This window comes from Diadema antillarum, unplaced genomic scaffold (assembly GCF_040938485.1).
Source record: "Diadema antillarum isolate AM-2024a unplaced genomic scaffold, OU_Dant_1.0 scf00000132, whole genome shotgun sequence".
Classification (NCBI taxonomy): domain Eukaryota; kingdom Metazoa; phylum Echinodermata; class Echinoidea; order Diadematoida; family Diadematidae; genus Diadema; species Diadema antillarum.
Window position 1 is genome coordinate 2,030,346 of NW_027271021.1, and position 22,454 is coordinate 2,052,799.

Below are 22,454 nucleotides of genomic sequence, written 5' to 3' on the forward strand. Positions count from 1 at the left end.
TCAGAACCTCCAGATCTATGTATTGAGTCAAATGATCATGAATTATACAGAATCAATCAATTGTCAAAGATATTTTACATACGTATCCGAGAAAGAAAATGAAAAGTCGATTTTATCTTGAGTCAGCTTTTAGATATATCTTTTCCTGGATTACAAGTAATTTTTACGATCAGAAGATAAAATGAGTCTAGTTTAAAGAATAGCATTACTGTTTACTTTTTGTGATCTAGCTGGCGCTCGACTGATTAGCGTGAAAAATTTAAGCGGGACGTTCATTGTCTGGCCTATTCGCGAGGGTAATTAGCGTGTAGAATTACGTAACAAAACAGTACTGATAAGCCATGAGAAAAGGATCTGTTCGTTTCAGCAAAATAAAAACTGAGGTACAGGGTACATGTACTAGGCGAGCCTTATGCAGTGGGTGATGACGGAGCAACTTCAGGCCCGTAACTCGAGGGGGGTTCAGGGGGTTCGAACGAACCCCCCCCCCCGCTAGCGAGTAGCAGGGTCCGCTTGACCCCCCCCCCCCCGCCCCCCGCCCCCCGCCCCCCCCCCCCAAAAAAAAAAAGAAGAGAGAGAGAGAGAGAGAAAAAAAAAAAAACTTCTTCCCAAAGCTCCAAATACGACAGAAGAATGATTTTGTAAAGATAAAACAACAAAAACAACAACCAAAATAAAGCAAAAACAAAAAAAAATCCGTACAAATCCCCCAAAGGTAACTTGCTTTACTTCCTATATACGAACATGTTCAGAAAATGCTCACACTGATTTGTAAGTTTTAGCAAGGAGGTATGAGAACCTCCTTGGTCTTAGCAAGCTTTTGGATTATTGTCGCATGATCTGTTATTTTATGTACAGGGCAAGCCACCATAACAGTGTGCTATAGCATTGTATGATTTAGGTTCCTACAAGTACAACGAACTATGAGAAAATACAGAAATAGGGGCCTATTGCTACCGTATACTAATTTAGAGTATTCAACAAGTCCTCAGTTTGTTGGTATAAATCGATATCTATAAGGCTGTCACTATATCTCGATTAGAATTGTAAAATTTAATAACCAAAAAATGACAAGACTTCCATGTTTTGTAAGCTGAAATATAAAAATTTTCGGCTCGCTCGCTGCGCTCGCTCGCCAAAATTTATCAAATATTACATTGAAATCACCCTCAAAAGACCCCTACATGTCGACGAACAAATTCTCACACTGATTTGTAAGTTTTAGCAAGCTTTTGGATTCAATTGTCGCATGATTCTGTTATTTTATATACAGGGCAAGCCGCACCGGTATGACGATATAACAGTGTGCCAGCATTGTATGATTTGCAAGTACAACGAACTAATGAGATAAGTGCAATTTTTCCTATACACAGAATTACATATATGCAAATTTCGGCTCACTCGCTCGTACTAATTTAGAGTATTTTTTTCAAGTCCTATAACCTAATCGGTCTGTTGTTGGTATAAATCGTTTAAGGTCGTCACTATATCTTGATTAGAATTGTAAGATTTAATAACCAAAGAATGACAAGAATTCCTTGTTTTGTAAGCTGAAATACAAAAATTTATTACATTGAAATCACACGTCAAAAGACCCATAAAATACGAACGTGCTCAGAAAATGCTAACACTGATTTGTAATTTTTGGCAAGCTTTTGGATTCAATTGTCGCATGATCTGTCAAAACAAACAGGGCAAACCACAATGTGTGCCAGCATTGTATGATATACAAGTACAACGAACTATGAAATAAGTGCAATGTTTCCTATATACACAGAAATATACAAATTTCGGCTCACTCGCTCGTAGGCTAATTTAGAGTATTTTGTCAAGTCCTGCAGTTTGTTGGTATAAATCGTTTAAGGTCATCATTATGTCTTGATTAGAATTGTAAGATCTAATTACCAAAAAATGACAAGAATTCCATGTTTTGTAAGCTGAAATACAAACATTTTCGGCTCGCTTGCTGCGCTCGCTCGCCAAAATTAATTAAAAATTATTATACTTAAATCAGCCTCAAAAGACCCCTTTTAAGTGCTTGAAAAAGCATATGGACTTTTTTTTTAAAGTCCCTATATATACGGGGATGGAGTTGGGGTTGAACACTTTTTAAGAAATTTAGGGGCGCATTTTCTCTCGTGCCCCGGGCGCCGTTTTCCCTATACAATGTATATATATAGATACGCATATAGGTATAACCCAAAGAACAATTCAGTATAAAATTATAGGCACGAAGATGATTAGAGACTTTCTTCATGGCTCATACATGTGTTCAAACCGAACTATTAACGGTGAAAAAATTATTGTTTTTACGTTTGAAAATACCACTCCCAGCGTGAAACAGTATCCCGCTTGGTTGCTTAACTCCCTCAGAAAGGTTCACTATTTCCAATTTTGAACCCCCATAAAAATCCTATATATCGGGCCTGAACTTAGCTCAATGTTTTAGATCACGGATAATAACACGAGGTGCTTGTAGTTCATGTTTTGGATGAAAGAGAAATCTGTACCCAAGTTCTTGATATCGTTGTATAGAGAATTAACCACAGAACAATCATTCTTTGGATAATTTAAATCATCAAATTTCCTTGATTCAGAGTATTATCTCTATATGCCCGAAGATAAAAAGGCAACTCGAGAAAAGAATTATTTGTGTACATGAAGAAGTAATCCAGCAGGCCTCATCTATAAAATAGGTCCCTGTTATATCTATTTCTGTTTTCGTATTCTGAAATCCATTTGTCAATCGTGCAAAACTTTATTTTTGTTTTGTTTTGAATTCAGTCAATCAAGCCAGTATACTTTTAAACAATATCTTATCTATAGGTTACCTATTTCATTATCATCATTATTTAAAATCATTATATACCATACTGATTGTACTATTATGATTATCACTATTATTGCATTACACATTATTGTATTATTGTTTACATATAATTTTGGCAAAAAACTTACTTCATCGTATAGCAAAAATCTATAGGCCTACATTTTTTAAAACTAAATTTACGTTCAGGCAAGGGCTGAAATAACAAACGCTAATAAAAGTCCAAACGTGAGGAAATCTCTTTATGTTTGAAATAGTCATAAATATCAAGGGTGAATTTGTTTCACTGGATAATTCCATAAAAGTATAAATCAACTAAACTAAGGATCACGTCTTCACTGAAAGCTAAGTTAAAACTTGAGATTACTCTTCTTTCATCATAAATTTATGAACAAAATAGCCTGTTATTCAAACGATTAAGAGTGTCAGTCTATGATATAGTTCAAAGGAAACAAAAACATGCATTATTATAATCATGAACAAGCTATATGTATATATTCAGCTCTAAATTCGACCCTTTTTATCTGCTTATGTGTGTTCACCAACAAATAAACTAATGACATTTTGATACAAACGATGCAACTAGTATAGATAAAGAAAAAGAATCAACTGTCTCAAGGAGAAGATTAGTCCAAGAAAGAATATTATATAAGGTATATAAGGGTGACAGAGAACTGACAAGAACTGGAGTTATACATAATCGATAGAGTTCTTTGACAAAAACATAAAGAGAAGCGCACCTTTTGTTATAAAGACTATAAATGGCTCTAAAAGGTCTTCTTCTCCGAGCGAACTTGGAATCTGCATGGTTGTGGGGTATTACGGCGACTTTTTTTTTCAATTCACGCATTGACGGCGTGACCATGCAGAGAGGTGAGAATTCTCCCTCCCACCTCCCTGGCTGGACTGCAGGACAGTAAAATGGGGACTTCCGATTTAGTAGTGGGCAATTTCAACGATCAACGGAGTTGAAAGACGACACACAAACATATACCCAACAAACGTGAAACTGACGGCAAGAATAAGACAGTTCCATTTGTGTGTGTGCGTGTGTGTTTTGATAAGATACATGCTGTAAAATTCTCGAACGATTTGGATAGAACTTGTAAGTACTGAAGTACCACAGTACTTGCCGACGGTGGGCCCACCTGCTCATGAAGAGCTACTATGATTAATTGTCTTCGGAAGTTTCATTTGAGGACAAATTTCCAACTTTGTTTCTATTTCTCTCTTTTATCATGTTTTTAAGGACTATTTTTTACTAATCTTTTAATGTGATTCTTTTGCGACATGATACATCAATGCGTCTAATGTATTACGCCATTTTCATCAGATTACAATAGTAATGACATGGAGTCCTCCTGGCCTAGGCCGATACATTTCAATCTGGTTCCTCTTCAATTTTTATCTAAAGCCCGCAAACTTCTCGTGGCACATTACGTGATATCTTATGCTGTCAAGAACTAAAATGAGAGACAGGATTATATGCATCAAAGAATTATACTTTTTTATCATAAAGAGACAATAACTAAATCATATCAATTCTAAATGTTGGGACATTGTCCCTAAGCTTTGTTAGGCCCATTTCATGACATATCTCTCAATTTCGAGACTCGCCTCTTGATGGGCAGAAACATGATACAGAGGAAACTAACAACCATGCGAGCATCCTCTTTTGCAGAAACAGTGGAACAGGGCACCGTTTCATCAAAGTTGTCAGCCCTGACAAGTTGTCAGTCTCCGACAATCACCGTATAGTAACAGTCAGTATGACAGAGCAGGGAGGTGAGACCTCCCTGGACAGAGCATCTTAGCCAGTCAAAACCAAGGATTTTACTCAAATTGTCAGTCAGTGACAGACAGAATACACACTAAAGTTAGTTACTTCAAACATGTCAAATGTAACACAACTGAAAAAAAAAGAAGTAAAATTCCCTTCAAAGTAAAAAACATGTGCACCCGTCTGCGTTTTCATTCATTGTTTTGTTTTGTTTTGTTTTCAGGGAAGGAGGGGGGGGGGGGGGGTGTTCTCCGACTGTGAGGGGGATCCCCAAATAGCGTTGCCTCACGCGCGCACATGAGTACTGAGTACGCTATGCATCACAGTGCAGTGGGATCGCGGAGGGACTCCCTGATGTGTGTATGTATCCCGCGTCTGCTGCGCTGGCTTTCATGGTCATGGGCTGGAAGATCATCGTTGGCTGCTGCGTTTTGCAATGGCAATGGCTGCGGTGAAAACAATGATTGGTAGATGACTTCTTCTCAATGACCAGGCCGCATAAAGTGACGGTATTGGTCACAGCTGATATAGAAATGGAATTCTTGGAGAAAAGTTGGCATGCTTCCTTTCTTCTGCCCAGGTCGGGGTCGGTCGTTCTGCGAGACTTGATGTGTAAGCCCGCTTCGGATCGGGGCGGCAGCTCCGCGCAAGCTAACGAAGCCAAGCCGTAGCCTAGGCCCGGCGCCCGAGAGCTCGCACACCACGCCGGGACTCGTGATTACGGACTGCGACTTCAAGTTTATGATATCAATAGATGATGGCGGCAAATTCCCTCTTCATAGACCACAGCAAGGAGCTCCGTCCATTGCACGGCGTCAGTGCGGTCCTTGACGGTCTCGGCTCTCATCACCCTGGGCCCGTGTCTCTCCTCGATAGTGCCAGCATTCGAATAGCAAGCAATCTAAACTTGACACTGGAGGCATTGAGGGTTGTTCCGTACACACTCTACCCATCTCTGCTCTCAGCTAGTTTAGCAACGGGACTCTGCGTAGCCACCAAGGCCATAGTGTCTTCTTGGCCTTACACATCGATCAACTCAAAATGTCTTCAAAATAGGAGTTGGTACGAGAAATATTTCTTTTTTCAAATGCTTAATATGAATGTATTTTCAAAAAATCTTTCTAACTATTCACGCTGTATTACTATTAGGTATTGCATTAATTATAAGTATCTATCAGAGACTCGCCACCAACCCAAAGCATCTTCTGGGCCCCATTTCATAAAGAGTTGATTTGATGACAACTCTTTGCTGGAATGACAATTGTCATGGTAACGACAAGAATCCAGCTTCCTGATTGGCTGTTAGCTGTGGGAAGTTGTCATTCCAGCAAGAGTTGTCATCCTAACATCTTTTATGAATGATCATCTGGAGATTCTCCCGCCTGAAACCCCTAGCAAACGGGAGACTCCAACTTGATCAAGCGCGAAGTTTCTTGCTGCCGGGGTCCAACTCTAGGGTTCTAGATGTTATCTCGTGCTATCTAAGGCTTATTTTTCTGCATACGATGACACTAAGTAAGAAATATTAAATTTCAAGCGGGAGAAATTAAATCTCAAGCGGGAGAGGGTGAGATTTTACAAAGATGGGCTTTCGGCGGAAGATCTCCCGTCGAGAGCGGGAGAGTTGGAGTCTCTGTAGTATACTAAGTTTTAATTCCAATAACAATATCAAATGTGACAATGCACAATTAAATGTACAAATATCAACTGTGTGTGTGTGTGTGTGTGTGTGTGTGTGCGAGGTTGGGAATTTGTCCGTGTTGTTCTTGTTCATGTATGTGTGTGTGTGAGGGTGTGTGTGTGTCTGTGGCAGTTCCTGGAAGCAGAGCTAGGTCAAGTATAATCGTGGCGTGGGGCGCTGTAACTACAGATATACGGGTTGGGGTCGCTGGTGCGGTTAGGTCAAGTAATGGTAATATTTTGTGCACAGTCAACAAAATCACTTGGATACCATCGTACATCATGTTGTCTACAAAAGTGCAATACAACAAGGTACTATAATGAGTCTTCATGGTGAGACCATGTACAAGAAATATACTTAGTAGTTTTGCCTGCATTAGCCTGCACATACATGTACCTGCACATATACTCCGCAATGTAATGAAATGTATTATTCAAGAAAACTAATGAAATCAATTTTTTTTTGTCTTCTTTCAAGCTTTGACTATTTTCTCAAATATTCTTTTCAAGGTTGGCAAGGGCCAAGAGTCTGGAAGAATGCCACAACCAGATCGCTGTGACTGTTGCCATGGCAATTGGGAGCAGAGAGAACAGAATTCAAGATGTTGACATATCTTATCTTAATCTTTGTAAGTGAAGTCTCTGTAATTTGAGTCAATTGCTAATCATGTTCTAATCTTGGTACATCTGCCTAAATGTCAGCTCAACTTTTTGGCACAAATTATGGCACTATAAAGAGTGTTTCCATCGTAGTCCACCAACACACAAATTCTAGTTTCACTAGCAATTACTGAGTGGGAGTGAAGTCAATGAACTTTCTTTCTTCTGTAATTGGTCATGGGAAAGATTATGTAGAGTGTGAAGACCTCATAACAGGGGTGGATCCAGGAATTCCAGAAGGGGGGGGGGGGCACAAAGTAAAAAATGCATTTGTATAAAAGGGGTGCATGCGCCCGCATTCATATTTTTTCTTTTATTTCTTTTATTTTAACAAAAAAGGGCATGCCCGGTGCACCTCGCCCCCCCCCCTTCATCCTCCACTGCTATAAATCATAAACTTTGAAAAACACACTCTATGAGTAGGAATAAACAAAGTGGAAAGAATTGCAGCCTTAGCCAGCTTTTATACCACTCACTCCAACAAACTTTAGTGAGTCTAGAATGTGTTTGTTTTTGTGGATGGTACAGTACATTGCATAAACCTCAACTTACCTGGTATTGTATGATGGGATAAGAAGTAAAAAAAAAAAGAAGGGGGAGATGATTCAGTCATAATGTATTGCATATCTACTTTACCATACAGGAGATACTTTAGCACAGAAGATTAAGAATATCATATTTATGTTTTTTTTTAAATACAGTTGTTTTTTCCAATAAGATCGTGAATGAGTATTGAAGCAATACTGTAGATGAAATTATGTCACAACTTCAGTGATTTTCTTCGTTATTGTACATTATATAGTGCAGTGGCTTATTTTTTGATAGTTAAAGTATGACATACAAGTACAGCACACAGGAAGAAGCCACTTCATGCACTTATTTCTGATGAACACATATCATGTACTTTAATTATATCAAATATAAAGAAATCTCAATGAAAATCTCCCGTGAAAATTCATGCTTGTCTCCTGTCACACAGAACTTTCCCCTGAACCTGTGAAATATTTCTAGTGTATTGTACAGCAATTAATTGTTGTTACGGAAAAATTAAATTTCAGAACTGCTGTATGTCTTACTTCCATTCACAAGTACAGTTGAACCTCTCTTATCCGGCCTCCCTTTATCCGGATCTCTCTATTATACGGACGCAATCTCGCCGTGATTTTTTTTTTTTATAATTACTCGAGGAAAGGGGGAATCCCAACTCCTTGAGAACTCCTACACAAACACACATGAATTACATATTACTTCCAACATGATTAACATACATTACATCAAATTTCCTTCCAAATTGCTTACCTTCAGACATTTTAACATCCCCTAACATCCCCAAATGTAACAATGAAAACGTTGCATGGGCTACATCAGTACATGTGTATGTATATGTACATGTATAAAGCATTGAGTCTCCCGTATCCGGCCAAATCCCTTATCCGGATGAGCCCCGGTCCCGACTTGTCCGGATATGAGAGGTTCAACTGTACAAGTATGTGACACACACACACACATACACTCTCTCTCTCTCACACGCACACACTACACATATAGTGTGTATATTATGTTCATAGATATCATTTCCTTAATTTTTCTTGTTTCAATTACTCTTGTGTTAACTGTCTCATTTGCCCATTAGCTAGTGAATCAAGGGAGCAGTTCTTAAGAAATCTTCTGAAAGGACGAGTTGGGGAAACATCACCAGTTAGAAAGAAGCAGAAAAAGGCTGTGTACATGCATCAGTCGCAGACACGCAAGGGTATGTTGGATCTGCTCCTTGATAATTTTCCAATGAAGAGTTTGCTTTTTTTCTTCAGAGAAGCTGTTGTGAGGTTTGGTTGAACGCTGGATTATTGATTCCCACTTATGCTGGTTACAATAGATCTGCAAGAATCATTGAAACAGCATAAACAAAGTTCCAAAAATTTTACTTCATACATTGTAATGTCAATTCATCAACAAAGATATGCACAGGCATGCAGAGGAATTTTGAAGATACTACAATATCTACCAGATATACCAGTACATAAAAGCTATTGATTGAGTATCATTCGCTTTTTCAAATATGTGACCCTGCATCGCAAAATAAACAAAAAGTCGCCAAACATGAAATTTTAGTTAAGAGCATATTCTGGAAGAGCAGACTTTAAGCTTTAAAATGATGTATAACTCAAATCAAATGGACTCTCCTAACCTATCTCAATATTGGAAAGAAAGCACACACTCGGGAAAAGTGTGAACTGAGAAAAGAGGTTCTTAAGTACAGTGTATATTCAAGCGCTTAATCTTTATTAAGCCACGCTGGCTGTGCGATGAACGGGACAAAAAACAGTATGTAAACCATGGGAGTAACAACAATGAAGGAATTATCAGATTAAAGTGAAAGTGAACATGCCTTATTAACACATTCTGTCCATATTTAATGCCAACTTTCAAAGCAGTAGCATCATCCTTTCAAAAGTTATTAGAGTTGACAGTGAAGAGTGTGTACTAGGTTGACCCATTTCACCTATTTTCAGTCCTCACACAAAATCAGTGTGTGCAACTTTATGTTCGTTTTGTGATGCACGGTCACATATGAACTGTATTATTTCTATAAAATGTTACTGGCCATCATGTTACTTGATACATCCATTGTTGTGATTGTGGCATTATTTACCTTTATAACATAATTTATGGTGTTTGCACAAAAAAAATATATATGTAGGTTGTTGTAACACGTGATGAAGTAAATAAATTGGCAATTGTCCTAACACCACATGTACATTTTTTTTTCTCTCTGAAGATTTCACTGACCTCAGGATCACCATGAATCTTTGTGTCGAGGGAGCAGATATTGAGCGCCACCTACAGTTGCACCGTGAACTGTTGGCGGCCAGAATCATTGTCAGAAGTAAAGAATTTTGTGTGCGCTATGCCTCTGCTGATAAGCTGACAGAAGTTCTCCAGTTGGACCAGAGAGAGGTATTTGATACTTGATGGAGTAGTCCCTTGTTGCAGCTCTTATGCAAAGCTGTGCTGGGATGATGAACTTTGGTTGTGGGTCATAAGTAGGTGATCATAATTTGGCTATAATCTGACTAAAGAAGAAAGAGGGTGGTCATTGTCATTGACAGCAACTAATCAGCTGTAAGCAGTTTTTAAAATATGTTTGAGTAGTGTGGCTGCAATAAATTAGAATTTGAAGTTTTGAAAGTCTCCTTGCAAAATTGTTCCTGTGGGCATGTACGGAGTGACAGTCATCTCTGATACTTTATACTTTAATTTCTGTGTTAATACACTAGATTTTATTCTGTGTGTTTTTTTTTTTTTTTGGTTATTGTTCAATTCTACATGATTTGTAGACATGTGTGGTAGTCAATATTGCTTTTACACTAAAAAAGTTTCAAGTCTATTATGTAGTTCATACAGGTTGAAAGTGTAATAATCGCATTGTGTTGACTCTTGATGAGGACACCATGACATAGTTTCCTCATCAATATTGATGTATTAGCAACGTTTTACTTGCCTGTTCTTATCAGGAAAACATTTTATTTTCTGACATTTTAGTGGACCTGAGCCAACGAGCTAGTGGTGGTGTCAAGATTTCATGAAATCTGATTTTTCTCTTTAAAAATCTGTTTTTTTGAAGGATATTTTATCTACTTTTTATGTCAATAATTAGCATTTCTGTTGTCATGTTCCTGTACTATCCTGTTCGAACATGATGCTGTCGTCAGGCAACTTGAGGGGATGATGTTCATCTTTTCCTGAAAGATGTCTTGAGCACCCTTCAGGCAAAATAGTTGTAGTCTTGTGAGTCTACCTCCCAAATGTGGAGTTGTATGTTGTCAAATCACTGGCTCTATCACTGAACTGCTTTAGTATCCCTACCTTGCATCCAATTAAGAAAATACTTGGGCTCCATGTAGCTTGTAAGTGGTCACTTTCAAGGTTGGGGTCTTGTGATACATTCTCTTACAAGCTTTGTGTAGTTTAGGTCTGTGGGGGTCCACGCATATGCTCAGCTTCCAGTTACGTTTCCTGCTGATTGATAGCAATGAGACCCTGGCAGTAAGCATCATGTGCTGTTAAAGAGCAGGAAGAAGAGAGAAAAATCTTGTTCGGTGTTCATGGTACAGTGTATCATTCAGTAATAGTTCCTTGGTCTACTTCAAATAAATTTCAATATTTCTTGGTGTAGACTCTGTTGTATGAAACACAAATATGTTCTAAACAATTTTGTTTAAAGATAGGTGAAAAATACTTATTCATGCTTCAGAATGTGGTTCATTTTGTTGACCGATATGTTATAACTTTCTTGTAGGGCACAACTGCATTGCTTATGGACTACAACGGCATAGGGAATTCAAATCTTGAGCGAGTGTTGCGCCCTGTGCAGAACTACAGCCTGCTGACTAGACTATGCCTGAAGTACAACAGAATTGATATCAGAAGTCCCCATGCTGCCACTGCCATCAAGTCTCTTGGAACACTACTCTTTGGGCTTCCTTCATTACGCTGCCTCGGCCTTGCAGGTAACCGGCTCTCACGAAGTCTCCCAGAAATCATCAGCCGAATACAGCAACCCTTGATGCTCTTGGACGTCAGTAACTGTATGCTGACTTTGGAGGATCTTGACTACCTCGCCCGCTCTCCTCATTCCGAGCACTTGCAACATCTCTTGTTGGGGGGAAATTTTGCTGTTAGCCGCAACTGGGGCTCTGTTGAACAGTTGCTCTGTAGGGCCTCTGGCTCTCTGGTTGAGCTAGATCTGACCAATGTTTGTCAGGGTGCTACACAAACTGATGTCCTCTGTGGCCTGGTCAAATTGGGGCCATCACTTTTGAGGTTGAAATCTTTAGAGCTCCAAGGCAACCACCTGACAGTGGCAGAGCAGGTCGACATAGTCCTGTCTTTTGTCAAATGTGCATCAATGGCTGCCCTACGTCTGTCGTTCCCCCTGGAGAGTAAAGGTGAAACGTGGGAAGGGATGAAAGGTCGTGAGTTGTCAGAAGCGCTGCAGCCTCATTCAAAGTCAACGGCAATAGAGTGGTTCACTCTCACTTGCTGGACCAAGAGGGCAGCAGTCAATCCCAGCTACCTAAACGAGGGAAGTAGGTTCATGACTGTTATCATCTATGAGGAGGACTTCCTGGGAGCCCAGGAATTCCACTTCCCTATCTCATGACGATATTTCAGGTTATAGCCTTCAAGGTGGTAGCAAGCAAAGACTTATATTCAACTGAAATACATGCTGATCAGCTCAGCATGGTAAATGGAAAAGGCAAGGTATTTCAACATATGAAATATGCTCCTGATTTGAAATGTTATGAGAAAATGTGTACATTTTTTGTGTGGAAGGGATGTTGTTACTTTTTTGTATTTCATAGTTAAAAACTTGGTGTATTATGGGAAACTGTCTAGAGTGAGTGACTGATTGAAGGAATTTTTGCATATTGTTGGTTTCTTGGGAAGCAAGTGTGCAAGTAAATCGCAGAACTTGTTACATACCCCTAAAAAGACTGGGGTATTTTGGAGGCTGAGTAAACGGGGGCTAAAAGGCCCCCTCAGGTCTTGTCTGTGGGCCGTCCAATTGCAACCAAATTTGGTACTGGTATACACATAGTTCATTATGTTTTCTAGATATGAATCAAATTGATATTATTGTATACTCGTTGTGTTGATTGTTGATTTTATATGATCGTTCGTGTGTGCAGTATTTAAAGCACCGTGTTCGCAGGGCCAATAACCTTCACAGAATCTGTTTTTGTTTCAGTTCGGGAACTTTATTTTATTGTACCAAAGGTAAAATACAGAGTTAAATTCACCAAGAACAAATGTTCCAGTTGCATCAGATGCAATGTCACAAACTGGGAAAAAACACGAACTGAACCGAAAAATAACCAGGACAACAAGCTAAAAAAAAAAAACCAAACCCAAGGTCAGCAATGTCCTCGTGTCCAATAAGCTTCAGAATTGGACAAGACTCGTCTCATGGACAACAAATTATCGTCTTTTGTCCACTGACTGCGACCACCTCAAAATGCACTTTTTCCGCCAGCCTCAAACATTGCAGTCTCTGCACATTCATAATTTTCCCCAAAAAGGTGGCAAGCGTGCCTGACCACTTTCCCCTACTTTTTTATATCATTCCACCTTTTTCTCATTTATTGTTATTTAACTTTATATTACTACAAACATAATTCTAATTATTTTGGAACTCCTTTTTTACTAGTACTATAATCAATCTCCTCTTGCATAAATGTATAAAACAAAATGTGAAACATCAAAGAACTACTTATTACCTGAGGAATGATATTTTACATAACTCATGAATTGTGTGAATGGGCTGGCTCAGGGAAAGTAATGTTCATCTATGGGTGAGGTGGTCATCCACACATTTTGGGGCCAAGAGGTCAAACTACTACTTTCCTCTCATCACATGACCTCAATCTCCTCCCAGTCCAGACACACACTCTCTGCAGTACACGCAGCACTGAACGTGCTCTATGGGAGGCTACTCTAATCTTGCAGACCCTTGTACTACTGATTTAAACACCTACACTGTGACTTGTCGATTGCAATTCCCACTTCCCGTCACCTTCCCTGCCTGAAAGACATTCGTCCCCGAATGTCTTTTAATGTCTTTTAAGAGGTAAGACTATTCTTTCATGTGAATTTGCAATCTTTTCCTGAAATTGGGTGCTTTTTTATATTTAAGTGTCCATTATAGTCTAGAAAACCCTGTTCAAGGTTATATGTAAGAAGGTGTTCATTACCAAATTATGTTATTTCAGGTTTGAATAATGTGATATACTGATGCAAATTAGTTGTTAATAAATATGTATATCACTGATTAAGTACATGTTATGTAGACAGTTGTAATATTTTGACACTTTTTATTGTAGATCTTATAGAATGATCCATTTCAAGCAAACTTGAATGACCAAAAAATTATAAACAATCTCTACTAATCTAAATATTATAGCATAATTATGCATTTCATAACTGATGCAATTTTATGCATTGTGCCCTATTACTTCATGTGATGAGTAAAGACAAAACAAAAATGTTATAACTTTCTCCATTTCAGAAGTTATGAATGATTACCTGTTTTGATCACCTTTTTATGATTGGCCAACAAAATAACATCTGAGTTCCATCTTACACTTATACTGACTGGATAATGTGGAAACTGTATGCAATGCAACACAGAGAAAAAAAAAATATGTACATGTATATCCAAATCAAGATCAGTATCAAGATGCTGTGTGACTTCAGATATGCACAATTTGGTATTGTCAAAATCATGTCCTTTCTTTCACCTTTGAACAATGCAGTATGATATTGTATTCTAAATCATCCACCAAAGTTATGCAAATAATGTTTTGTTTTACAATTTGCTAATTATTCATATCATGCGTACTGGTAATATCATAATGTTCCATAATATAAATGAGAAAACAAAACAAAATGTGATAACATTTTCCATTCAAAAACTTATGAATGACTACCTTTACTGATTCAACTGTTTATAATTGGCTAACAGTTATCTACTTTCAGTTTCACTTGTCTTTGAATATTATAACTCATCACACGTTTGAAACTAACCCTTATTTCAGGGATTATTTAGGAAAGATTTGAAAACTACCCCCGAATTCAAAATACACATGTACATGTATTTTGGGAAAAATACTGAAACACCTTCTATTTCAGTGATTTTTCAGGATGAGCTCCTAAAATACATGTATACATGTTCTTCTTCCCCCCCCCCAAAAAAAAAACAAACAACAACAACAACAACTGGGAACTTGCATGTGGGACAGATGACCACTTGAGGGGAAGGGTGTAGAACTTTGTTATACAATGTACTGAATTTGTACTGCAACTTAAGGTAATATGAACACAAAGATGAAAAATAAAGACAACAGTGCAATCACCAAAAATGTTGATGAACCCAGGAATGAATGGCAAGCATTACCAGTCCATTTATTAAGTCTATTGTGAAAACATTTCCCTTGAGATGTTAAGTTCATGTACAGACTAAACTTAATCAACATCAAGGTAAATTGTATTCGTAATTATACAATCTGTTTTTATCCGCGCCATGAAAGGCGAGTGGTACAGTAAAATCCATCTTGCAACAAGGTAACTTCATATTTCTTCTGCTGTGTATGCATGTTGGTTAATTGAGAGCATGGAAAATCTTCTAGTGGTGACCGTAAGTACTGTACTTCCAGGGTATGTATTTGATTGCTCATAACATGGAAGAATATCATCCAGTATTCACTAAAGTACAGCTGTATAGAAAATTTGCAATTTTTCTCAAAATGTTGTGCCATTGACTTCTCTAGAGTCAGCTACACGACTGCATACACTCCCATCAATGAATCACAGTAAATAGAGATGTTTGAACTGAAAATCTTCTGTTGATGATTTATTTTTGTCTTTTTTACGAGATGTTCTCAAGATTGCAAGATTGCACAAAATACTGCTAGTATAACAGCACATGATGTACCCACTTGTACTGTAAAAGTGGATATTTTCGTGCAACTTATTTTTGTGCTGTAAGATGAGTTTCGTGTGTTTTTAATTCCACAGAAACAAGACATCAAGTACTGGAACATACGACATGCAAAAATATTTGTGTGCTTTTATTTTTGCTCTAGTTTCTGGTTGCGCGAAATGTGCGAGAATTTCAAAATACACTACCCACTGACACATGCTAAACTCTTCTGTGTACAGTACCACAATATTGACAAATAATGTTACATGTCATAAGAATGTGATTACATTACTTCTATGTACAGGGCAAACAGGACACATGTTTGCACTCCTACGACATATGTATAGAATCAATGTGCTTTTAAAACTCTACAACTCATTTCACACAGACAAGGCAAGCATTTACAAATTTTGCTTCTTCCAACCCAATCACAAACATAGATCTGCAAATTCTTTGCTATCAAAACACTTCACCCACACACTATTTACTCTGTATAACACTTTTTACTAACCCAAAATCAATGCTATCAAAACATTTATCAAAAGAGCACACAGGTCTCTACCTATTATAGTACAATTTCACATACATCAATGTATATCACAGACTGAATACAATGAAAAGTTCTATCAATTCAATTTTGAAAGACAAAACTGTGCTACAGTGTACAATAATACATATCGGTGCTTTCTCATGAAACAATAATAGTAAATGTATCAAAATAAAAGGTGAGATTATCATCCAAGATACTTGCTTTGAATGAAAGCAGTGAAACAAGACACAACTACGGAGAGAATTTTGGTAGCAAGGTCCAGCATAAACATGTACTTAGTATTGAAACCACGAGAGTGTTGGCAAATGAACATGTATAACCTCCACAGCCATCTTTATGCGTACAGATCAAAACGCTCGATAGGTCCCTAACTCTGCCTCTGTTGTAAATTTTTTTCCAAATGTGAAATGTTCCATTTTTGGGGAAAAAAGAAATACATGTACTCTCCCCTTGATTCCGCAAAAGCCAGGTTTCAATGTTAGTTGTCATGATTTCATTATACCTATAAATATTGTCAATACAAAAGTGTTGTCCAGTCCCATATATAATTAATTGTATGGTATGGTAATGCACAATGTCATGGTTGCATGTTGTAGGAAGTACTCATACTGTGTCTCCTTTTAGAGGAAGCATTCCAAATTGCCATTTTGTGTGTTTTGACATGAGAAAGTTACAGGAGACTCTTCTGTATAGATTAAGGTGCTTTAAGTGAATTACATGTAAATTGAATAGGTATCTCATGTACCTATGACTGCATATTTCATCTTTCCCATGTTTGAAACACATTTCAATACCCACTATCAAAATGCATTTGTGAAGGCCTTTCGGATCGCCTTTCTTGAGTTGTTGCATTTATCATTTCTGTTGTGAGTAAAGAGGGGGACCTTGTCAATGCACGGCTCAACTGCACAGTTCGACCCGAAGAGCAGAGATGTGAAGTTGGCAGTGGGTGATGTGGGTAGGTCCAAGCTATAAACACATTTCAAAATGACTTTACATTTGTCATCTCCTCAGAACACGTTTCTGGATCAAATACATATATATACCATCACACTTTTTTTTTGCCTTTCAGAAAGGTGTTTCTAACCACATGATGTGTTTGTCTACTGCCCAAATTTCCCTGAAAGTTGTTTTGAAGCTTTAATTGTATGCCAAAAGTGAGTTGATAAATGCATCTCACATAAGAAAGGATTTTTGTTCCAGTGTCTGCTTGATGTCAGTGATTTATGCTTCAATAACAATAACCCCCCCCCCCAAAAAAAAAGAAAGAAAGAAAGAAAGAAAGAAATAAATAAATCATGAGTTGTGGTCATACTGCATTTAACAGCTAATGAATATTAGTATTGAAGAACTCTCAGATATGATACCAAGATGGCCATTATAAATTACCTTCGCGCACAATAATGTACCAGGATTGCAGTCGTCCCGAGTTTCTCATTAATGGCTTATAAATACATTTGTTTCCATCTTAATGGGTCTGTTTGTCCAAAGATCACTGCCCTCATTCAAAACAATTATCCTCGGTAGATGTACCTTCAAAGTATTGCTATATAGTTAAATCTTTTTTTTTTCATACAAAAACAAAGAATGGTAAAACAGACAAACAAATGGAGTACTGAGCAAACATGAAACAAATCAAGGTCTTCTAAATTGCAAATTGACAAATAAGTACTTAAGTTCAATGAACACTGCAGCTAATACAATCCTTCACAGCACCGGCCATAAAAACTTAATTAGGGTATCAGAATGCTAATGGAATCATTATGGAGGGAATGATGATTTACAGCTATTAACTATACAGCATAGGGTAGTTGGTAAAAAATAGAGAACAAAATGCCATCGAATTAAATACATGAAACATATCTTATGTCTTTGAAATAGAGTTTTGCATGAAATGTGTTGTAATAATCCCTTGTTCATTTGAGAAATAATCTAGAAAAGTTGAAATGAATACATGCACAACAGTAAAAATTGTCTTAATCAGTTTATCAATGCAGGTGTACCATTACAAAGTCTTAAAAATGCTTTCATTTTCTAGCACTATATTCTTTCTATGACATTTCTAAACACACATGTCACTTCTCCTTGCCACCATACAGTCTCACTAAAATTCCCAACTTTTAATTGATGCTCCATTTAAAACTTATGTAGGGTGGTCTACACAGACATCAATCTTAGCTCATGTTCAACAGGTCATCATCAAGAAACATTTATAATTGTAATAGCTACTCAATTAGGTTAATTTACTCAGTAACCTCACACATGCTTGAAAGAACGAACTATACATTGTATATTAAAGCACTGCACACATGGAATGAAAGGTATATAAAGATGTATCAATTCTTACTGACTGAAAATATTCTGATGATTAAAAAACAAAAAATCAAGGAGGTACAGCACAATTAGTAGATAAATGACTGCATACTTTACTCTTATCTTGGCACACTACGCATATCTTCTCAACGCAGTTAAGGTGTCGATATTTTAACTTTTCGGGCTATATATAAATCATCAATCTCCAGCAATCTACTTGCATCTAACTAACATCTACCCTCTAACAAGAATACACTCGGGGTCCTGTTGCAAAAAAGTTGAAATAAAACATACAAAGTAAATAAGAAAATCAAACCCAAGTCTCCAAGCACTCGATTCTGATTAGCTTATACTTGGCTTGAGTTTGACCCTCTGACTTCTGTTTGATTGCATCTTTGCAACGGGGCCCAGGACTTCCAGACACTATTAAAGACTGCACTGCACAAGAAGAATTTGGATTCCTGATCTTTTTGTATGATCAACTTTGATGGACCTCTGCGACAACGTATGTAAAATACAAATCGTTGCTGAAACGAAAAGACCTTGTATCTAAAATTTTGGAGAAAACAACTTTTTTGGATTAATGGTCAGATAATCGCTTTAATAAGTGATGTCATGTCCAAATCTAAACTGTCTCACCCCAAAAATGAAGCCACCACGGCATGTCAAAGGGAAGGCTCTCCCATTTGATATGGTGCTTTGGCTGCCATGTTTTTATGCTCTCCTGAACATTTGCCATTTTGTAGATACAAGGTCTTGGAGCGACAAAATGTACCTGGATTGAGTGAATAGTATTTTCTCCTTCCTACACTACCAGTGCTTTTGGACATCAAATATATGGGTGAATTTTTGGCCCTCTTCAAATGCATAAGCGTGGCTCAAAATAAGCTCTGCCTTCTGGTAGCTATGACATTATCTACAATTTTTTCTTTTCATTAGTTGAAGGGATTTTTAGCACAAGTTCTTCATTATAGTAATACACTCTCTTCTTGTTTTATAAATGTATAATGCAAGTTATACACATGCTTTTCCTTTTCTTCAAAACCATGTATACATGCACATTGAACATCTTGCTGTTAATCAAGACAAAAAATGTACAAATTAGTTCAAATTACAGTCTGACAGTTACTGTTAAACATACTGGTACTTAAATTTTCGACACAGGGTCTCATTAACATCGCGTGTTACCTCTTTGCTGAAGTCTACTATCAAATTGTAGCACTTCAATACCCATAAAGGACAAGTCCACCTTCATATACATAAAGATTGAGAGAATGCAGCAATATTAGTAGAACACATCAGTGAAAGTTTGAGGAAAATTGGACAATCCGTTCAAAAGTTATGAATATTTTAAGTATCTGCGCAGTCACTGCTGGAAGAGAAGACTACTACAGTGTATGATGTCACATGAGTACAACTATATAAGGAAAATAAACAGAGAATTTCACAAAACTTTACTTTTTGAATAAAGTGCACAGTTCTTCGACTTGCTACTGACGTATGTTAAGGGTAATATTATTCCCCCTGCCTTCTGAAAGAGAGAAGTTGAGTGTTCTTTTGCTATGGGAGAAAAATGGAAATATGTTGAATTTTCTTTATTCTTCCTTTAAATCGTTGTACTCATGTGACATCACAAGCTATAGTAGTCTTTTCATCCAGCCGTGACTGAGCAGAAACTTCAAAAATTCATAACTTTTTAACGGATTGTCCGATTTTGCTCAAACTCTCACTGATGTGTTCTACTAATATTGCTGCATTCACTCAACCCACATGTCTATGAAGGTGAACTTGTCCTTTAAGAACAATGTACACAATGAGTATGGTTCACAATCAATCAAGATATTCAAAATTTTCTCTTACTTAAAGCACTATGCACTTAAAAACAACTTTCATCTGCGTAAAAAATGCCTGACATCACAAAATCACTAAGGCTTTCTTGACTACACTATCAATACATTGTCAATGCCAACTAGTCACATGAATATTTACGTGTAACAATCAACTTGATAATCTAGATATTTATCTGTACTTTACAGATTTATGAGGTCGGCAAGATGAAAAATAGGGCAAGAAGAAGAAAAAAAAGAGCAAGATGGCTAAGATCCATTGATGGTTTGATTTAAAATACTGTGTTGTTAAAAAGTTTCTCAAGCATGTAGTTTACGGGTACATGTATTACACAATGTGTACGTCAACTTCACCAGGACAGACTATTCCCTCTATGTAACCTTGCATAAAATACACAGATAACAGACAACCTAACACACACAAGTCGAAATTGCCACTTTTTTGCTAACTACGATTTCAATAAGCATTTTCAATAGAACATATTGCAACAAATAGATACTTACTACGGTATAATTATTATGCAAATGTGTAGTACGGTACCGCATGGAATGAACCCTTGTTCTGAAATTTTCAAGCATTCAATCTGTCATGCATGCACAAGGTGTATACAACAATTTCGAATTTACAAAAAAAAAATAATAATAATGGGGGGATTAATTGAGGGTGAGATCTATCGCTAGTTATAAGTATTTATCTCATGAGCAAATCAAAACAATCACAGTCTTATTGAAATGCACTAATACATGCTATGCAAACTTTCCTGATCTTGTGTACAATGTAACAGTACTGATACCACTCAAAAGTTATTGACACTCAATGGATTCTACCAACTACTGTAACAATGTATTATACCTCATGTATACTCAAATAAAATTTTGCAAACATCACAACATTGGCAAGGAAGAAGTTACATGAGAATTGACGTAAAGAGGAAATTTACATTCTATGAATAATGGGGATAACGCAATAAATCTGGGAAAATTTGAGTGACATTAGATGAAAATTAACAAAAGAAAGATACAACCCTCAAAATGTATTCAGGCCACTTTATGAGAGTCAACCTGGTTACATGCACATGCATGCAATGGGAATTACTCGTATCTTCTGTTATGGTGTCTAAAATGCCAGTATTTTGACATAACGGTATTTCCCTCATGTTCTAAAGGGAATTTACGAAGGGCATTCTACCATAATAGCCCTTCTGGGCAAAAAAGTTGAATAAATAAATTGAAATTGACTGGAAATTTAATTTCGTGTACACATTACACACTGATTCAACATACATTGTAATTACTATAGCCATGTAACAAAACACACATACATGAGACTAAAATCAATATTCCCAGGCAATGAAATCTTTTGTTTCTTTCTCCGCAATGATATCATTCGCAACCAATTTCCAAATGAAGCAAATTGACTATGTACCAACACTTTTAAAAGGCGGAGGCAAATCCTCTGGAGTACATACTGGAGGCAAATCCTCTGGTGTACATACTGTGCATTCTGTCGAGGTCGACGCTCACTTATACTGTGCTTTGTTCACCAAATAGCAAGTCGCTGGAGTGCTTTCTTTACCAGCTGACACAGACATTTGGAAACTGACTGCAAACAAATACAGAATAATCACTTGTAATCCCCTTAAAATATCTATTGTGTTGCCAGGGCTTGGCTGTTGGTCTCGGGCATTGTTATTAGTGAGCGGGCTGGTTAACTCTAAATAACCTGCCAAGTTTGAACAACAAAAAAATTATCTGAATGCTGCTGAAAAAAAAAAAAAATATGGCAAGTTACAGCAAAGTGGCTGGCATATAAAGGGATAAGCATTGTGAAATCACATGGCATTTACAGTACCCTGCAGCAAGCACTATATAGAATGATTTTAAATCCCCAAAGGAACTTTGTCAAACTTGGTTTGGGATTGGGAGTTGGGTTGAAGATTAGAGAGAAAAGGATTGGAACAGCTTTAGTGTCTGGGTTTCAGAGCAGAGGTAAAAAATAGGGATAACAATGGGCAATTCATGCATGTTTTAAGAGATAAGATAAGGACAGATGAGGTTTAATCCCACGAGCCAAAAAAACAAATAAAAACAAACAAGAGACCCGGGGGTTACACGCTCACCTGAGTATCGCAAGTTCACCTTCCATGCATTCTTGCAGACTCTTACATGAGAACATTGGAAACTTATGATGAGGGTAGCTTTGAGAGTGGAGGCATGGTGTCCATTTACATATTCCATCACACTGGTAAACATACCTACCAAGTACACTGTACTTTATAGAATGTTGGATTATGCAGCTTGGGGAAAAAAGACTT

The 22,454-nt window shown here is 37.3% G+C and overlaps 1 protein-coding gene across 1 annotated transcript; it reads left to right on the top strand.

The window, feature by feature from the left end:
• Nucleotides 1-5,298: 5,298 nt before the first annotated feature.
• LOC139720747 (leucine-rich repeat-containing protein 14B-like) lies at nucleotides 5,299-12,111 on the top strand. The gene is made up of 5 exons (XM_071632102.1): nucleotides 5,299-5,669; nucleotides 6,798-6,916; nucleotides 8,581-8,700; nucleotides 9,727-9,905; nucleotides 11,248-12,111. Exons 1-5 carry the CDS (start codon nucleotides 5,362-5,364, stop codon nucleotides 12,109-12,111), a joined length of 1,590 nt encoding a protein of 529 aa, XP_071488203.1. The 5' UTR covers nucleotides 5,299-5,361.
• Nucleotides 12,112-22,454: the final 10,343 nt, after the last annotated feature.

Excerpts from the sequence above, each read along its gene's own strand:
- LOC139720747 (XM_071632102.1), top strand. The coding sequence starts at position 5,362 with ATGATGGCGGCAAATTCCCTCTTCATAGACCACAGCAAGGAGCTCCGT. Across the intron at positions 6,917-8,580 it reads CATATCTTATCTTAATCTTT|CTAGTGAATCAAGGGAGCAG; the intron begins GTAAGTGAAGTC and ends TTTGCCCATTAG. Across the intron at positions 9,906-11,247 it reads TCCAGTTGGACCAGAGAGAG|GGCACAACTGCATTGCTTAT; the intron begins GTATTTGATACT and ends ACTTTCTTGTAG.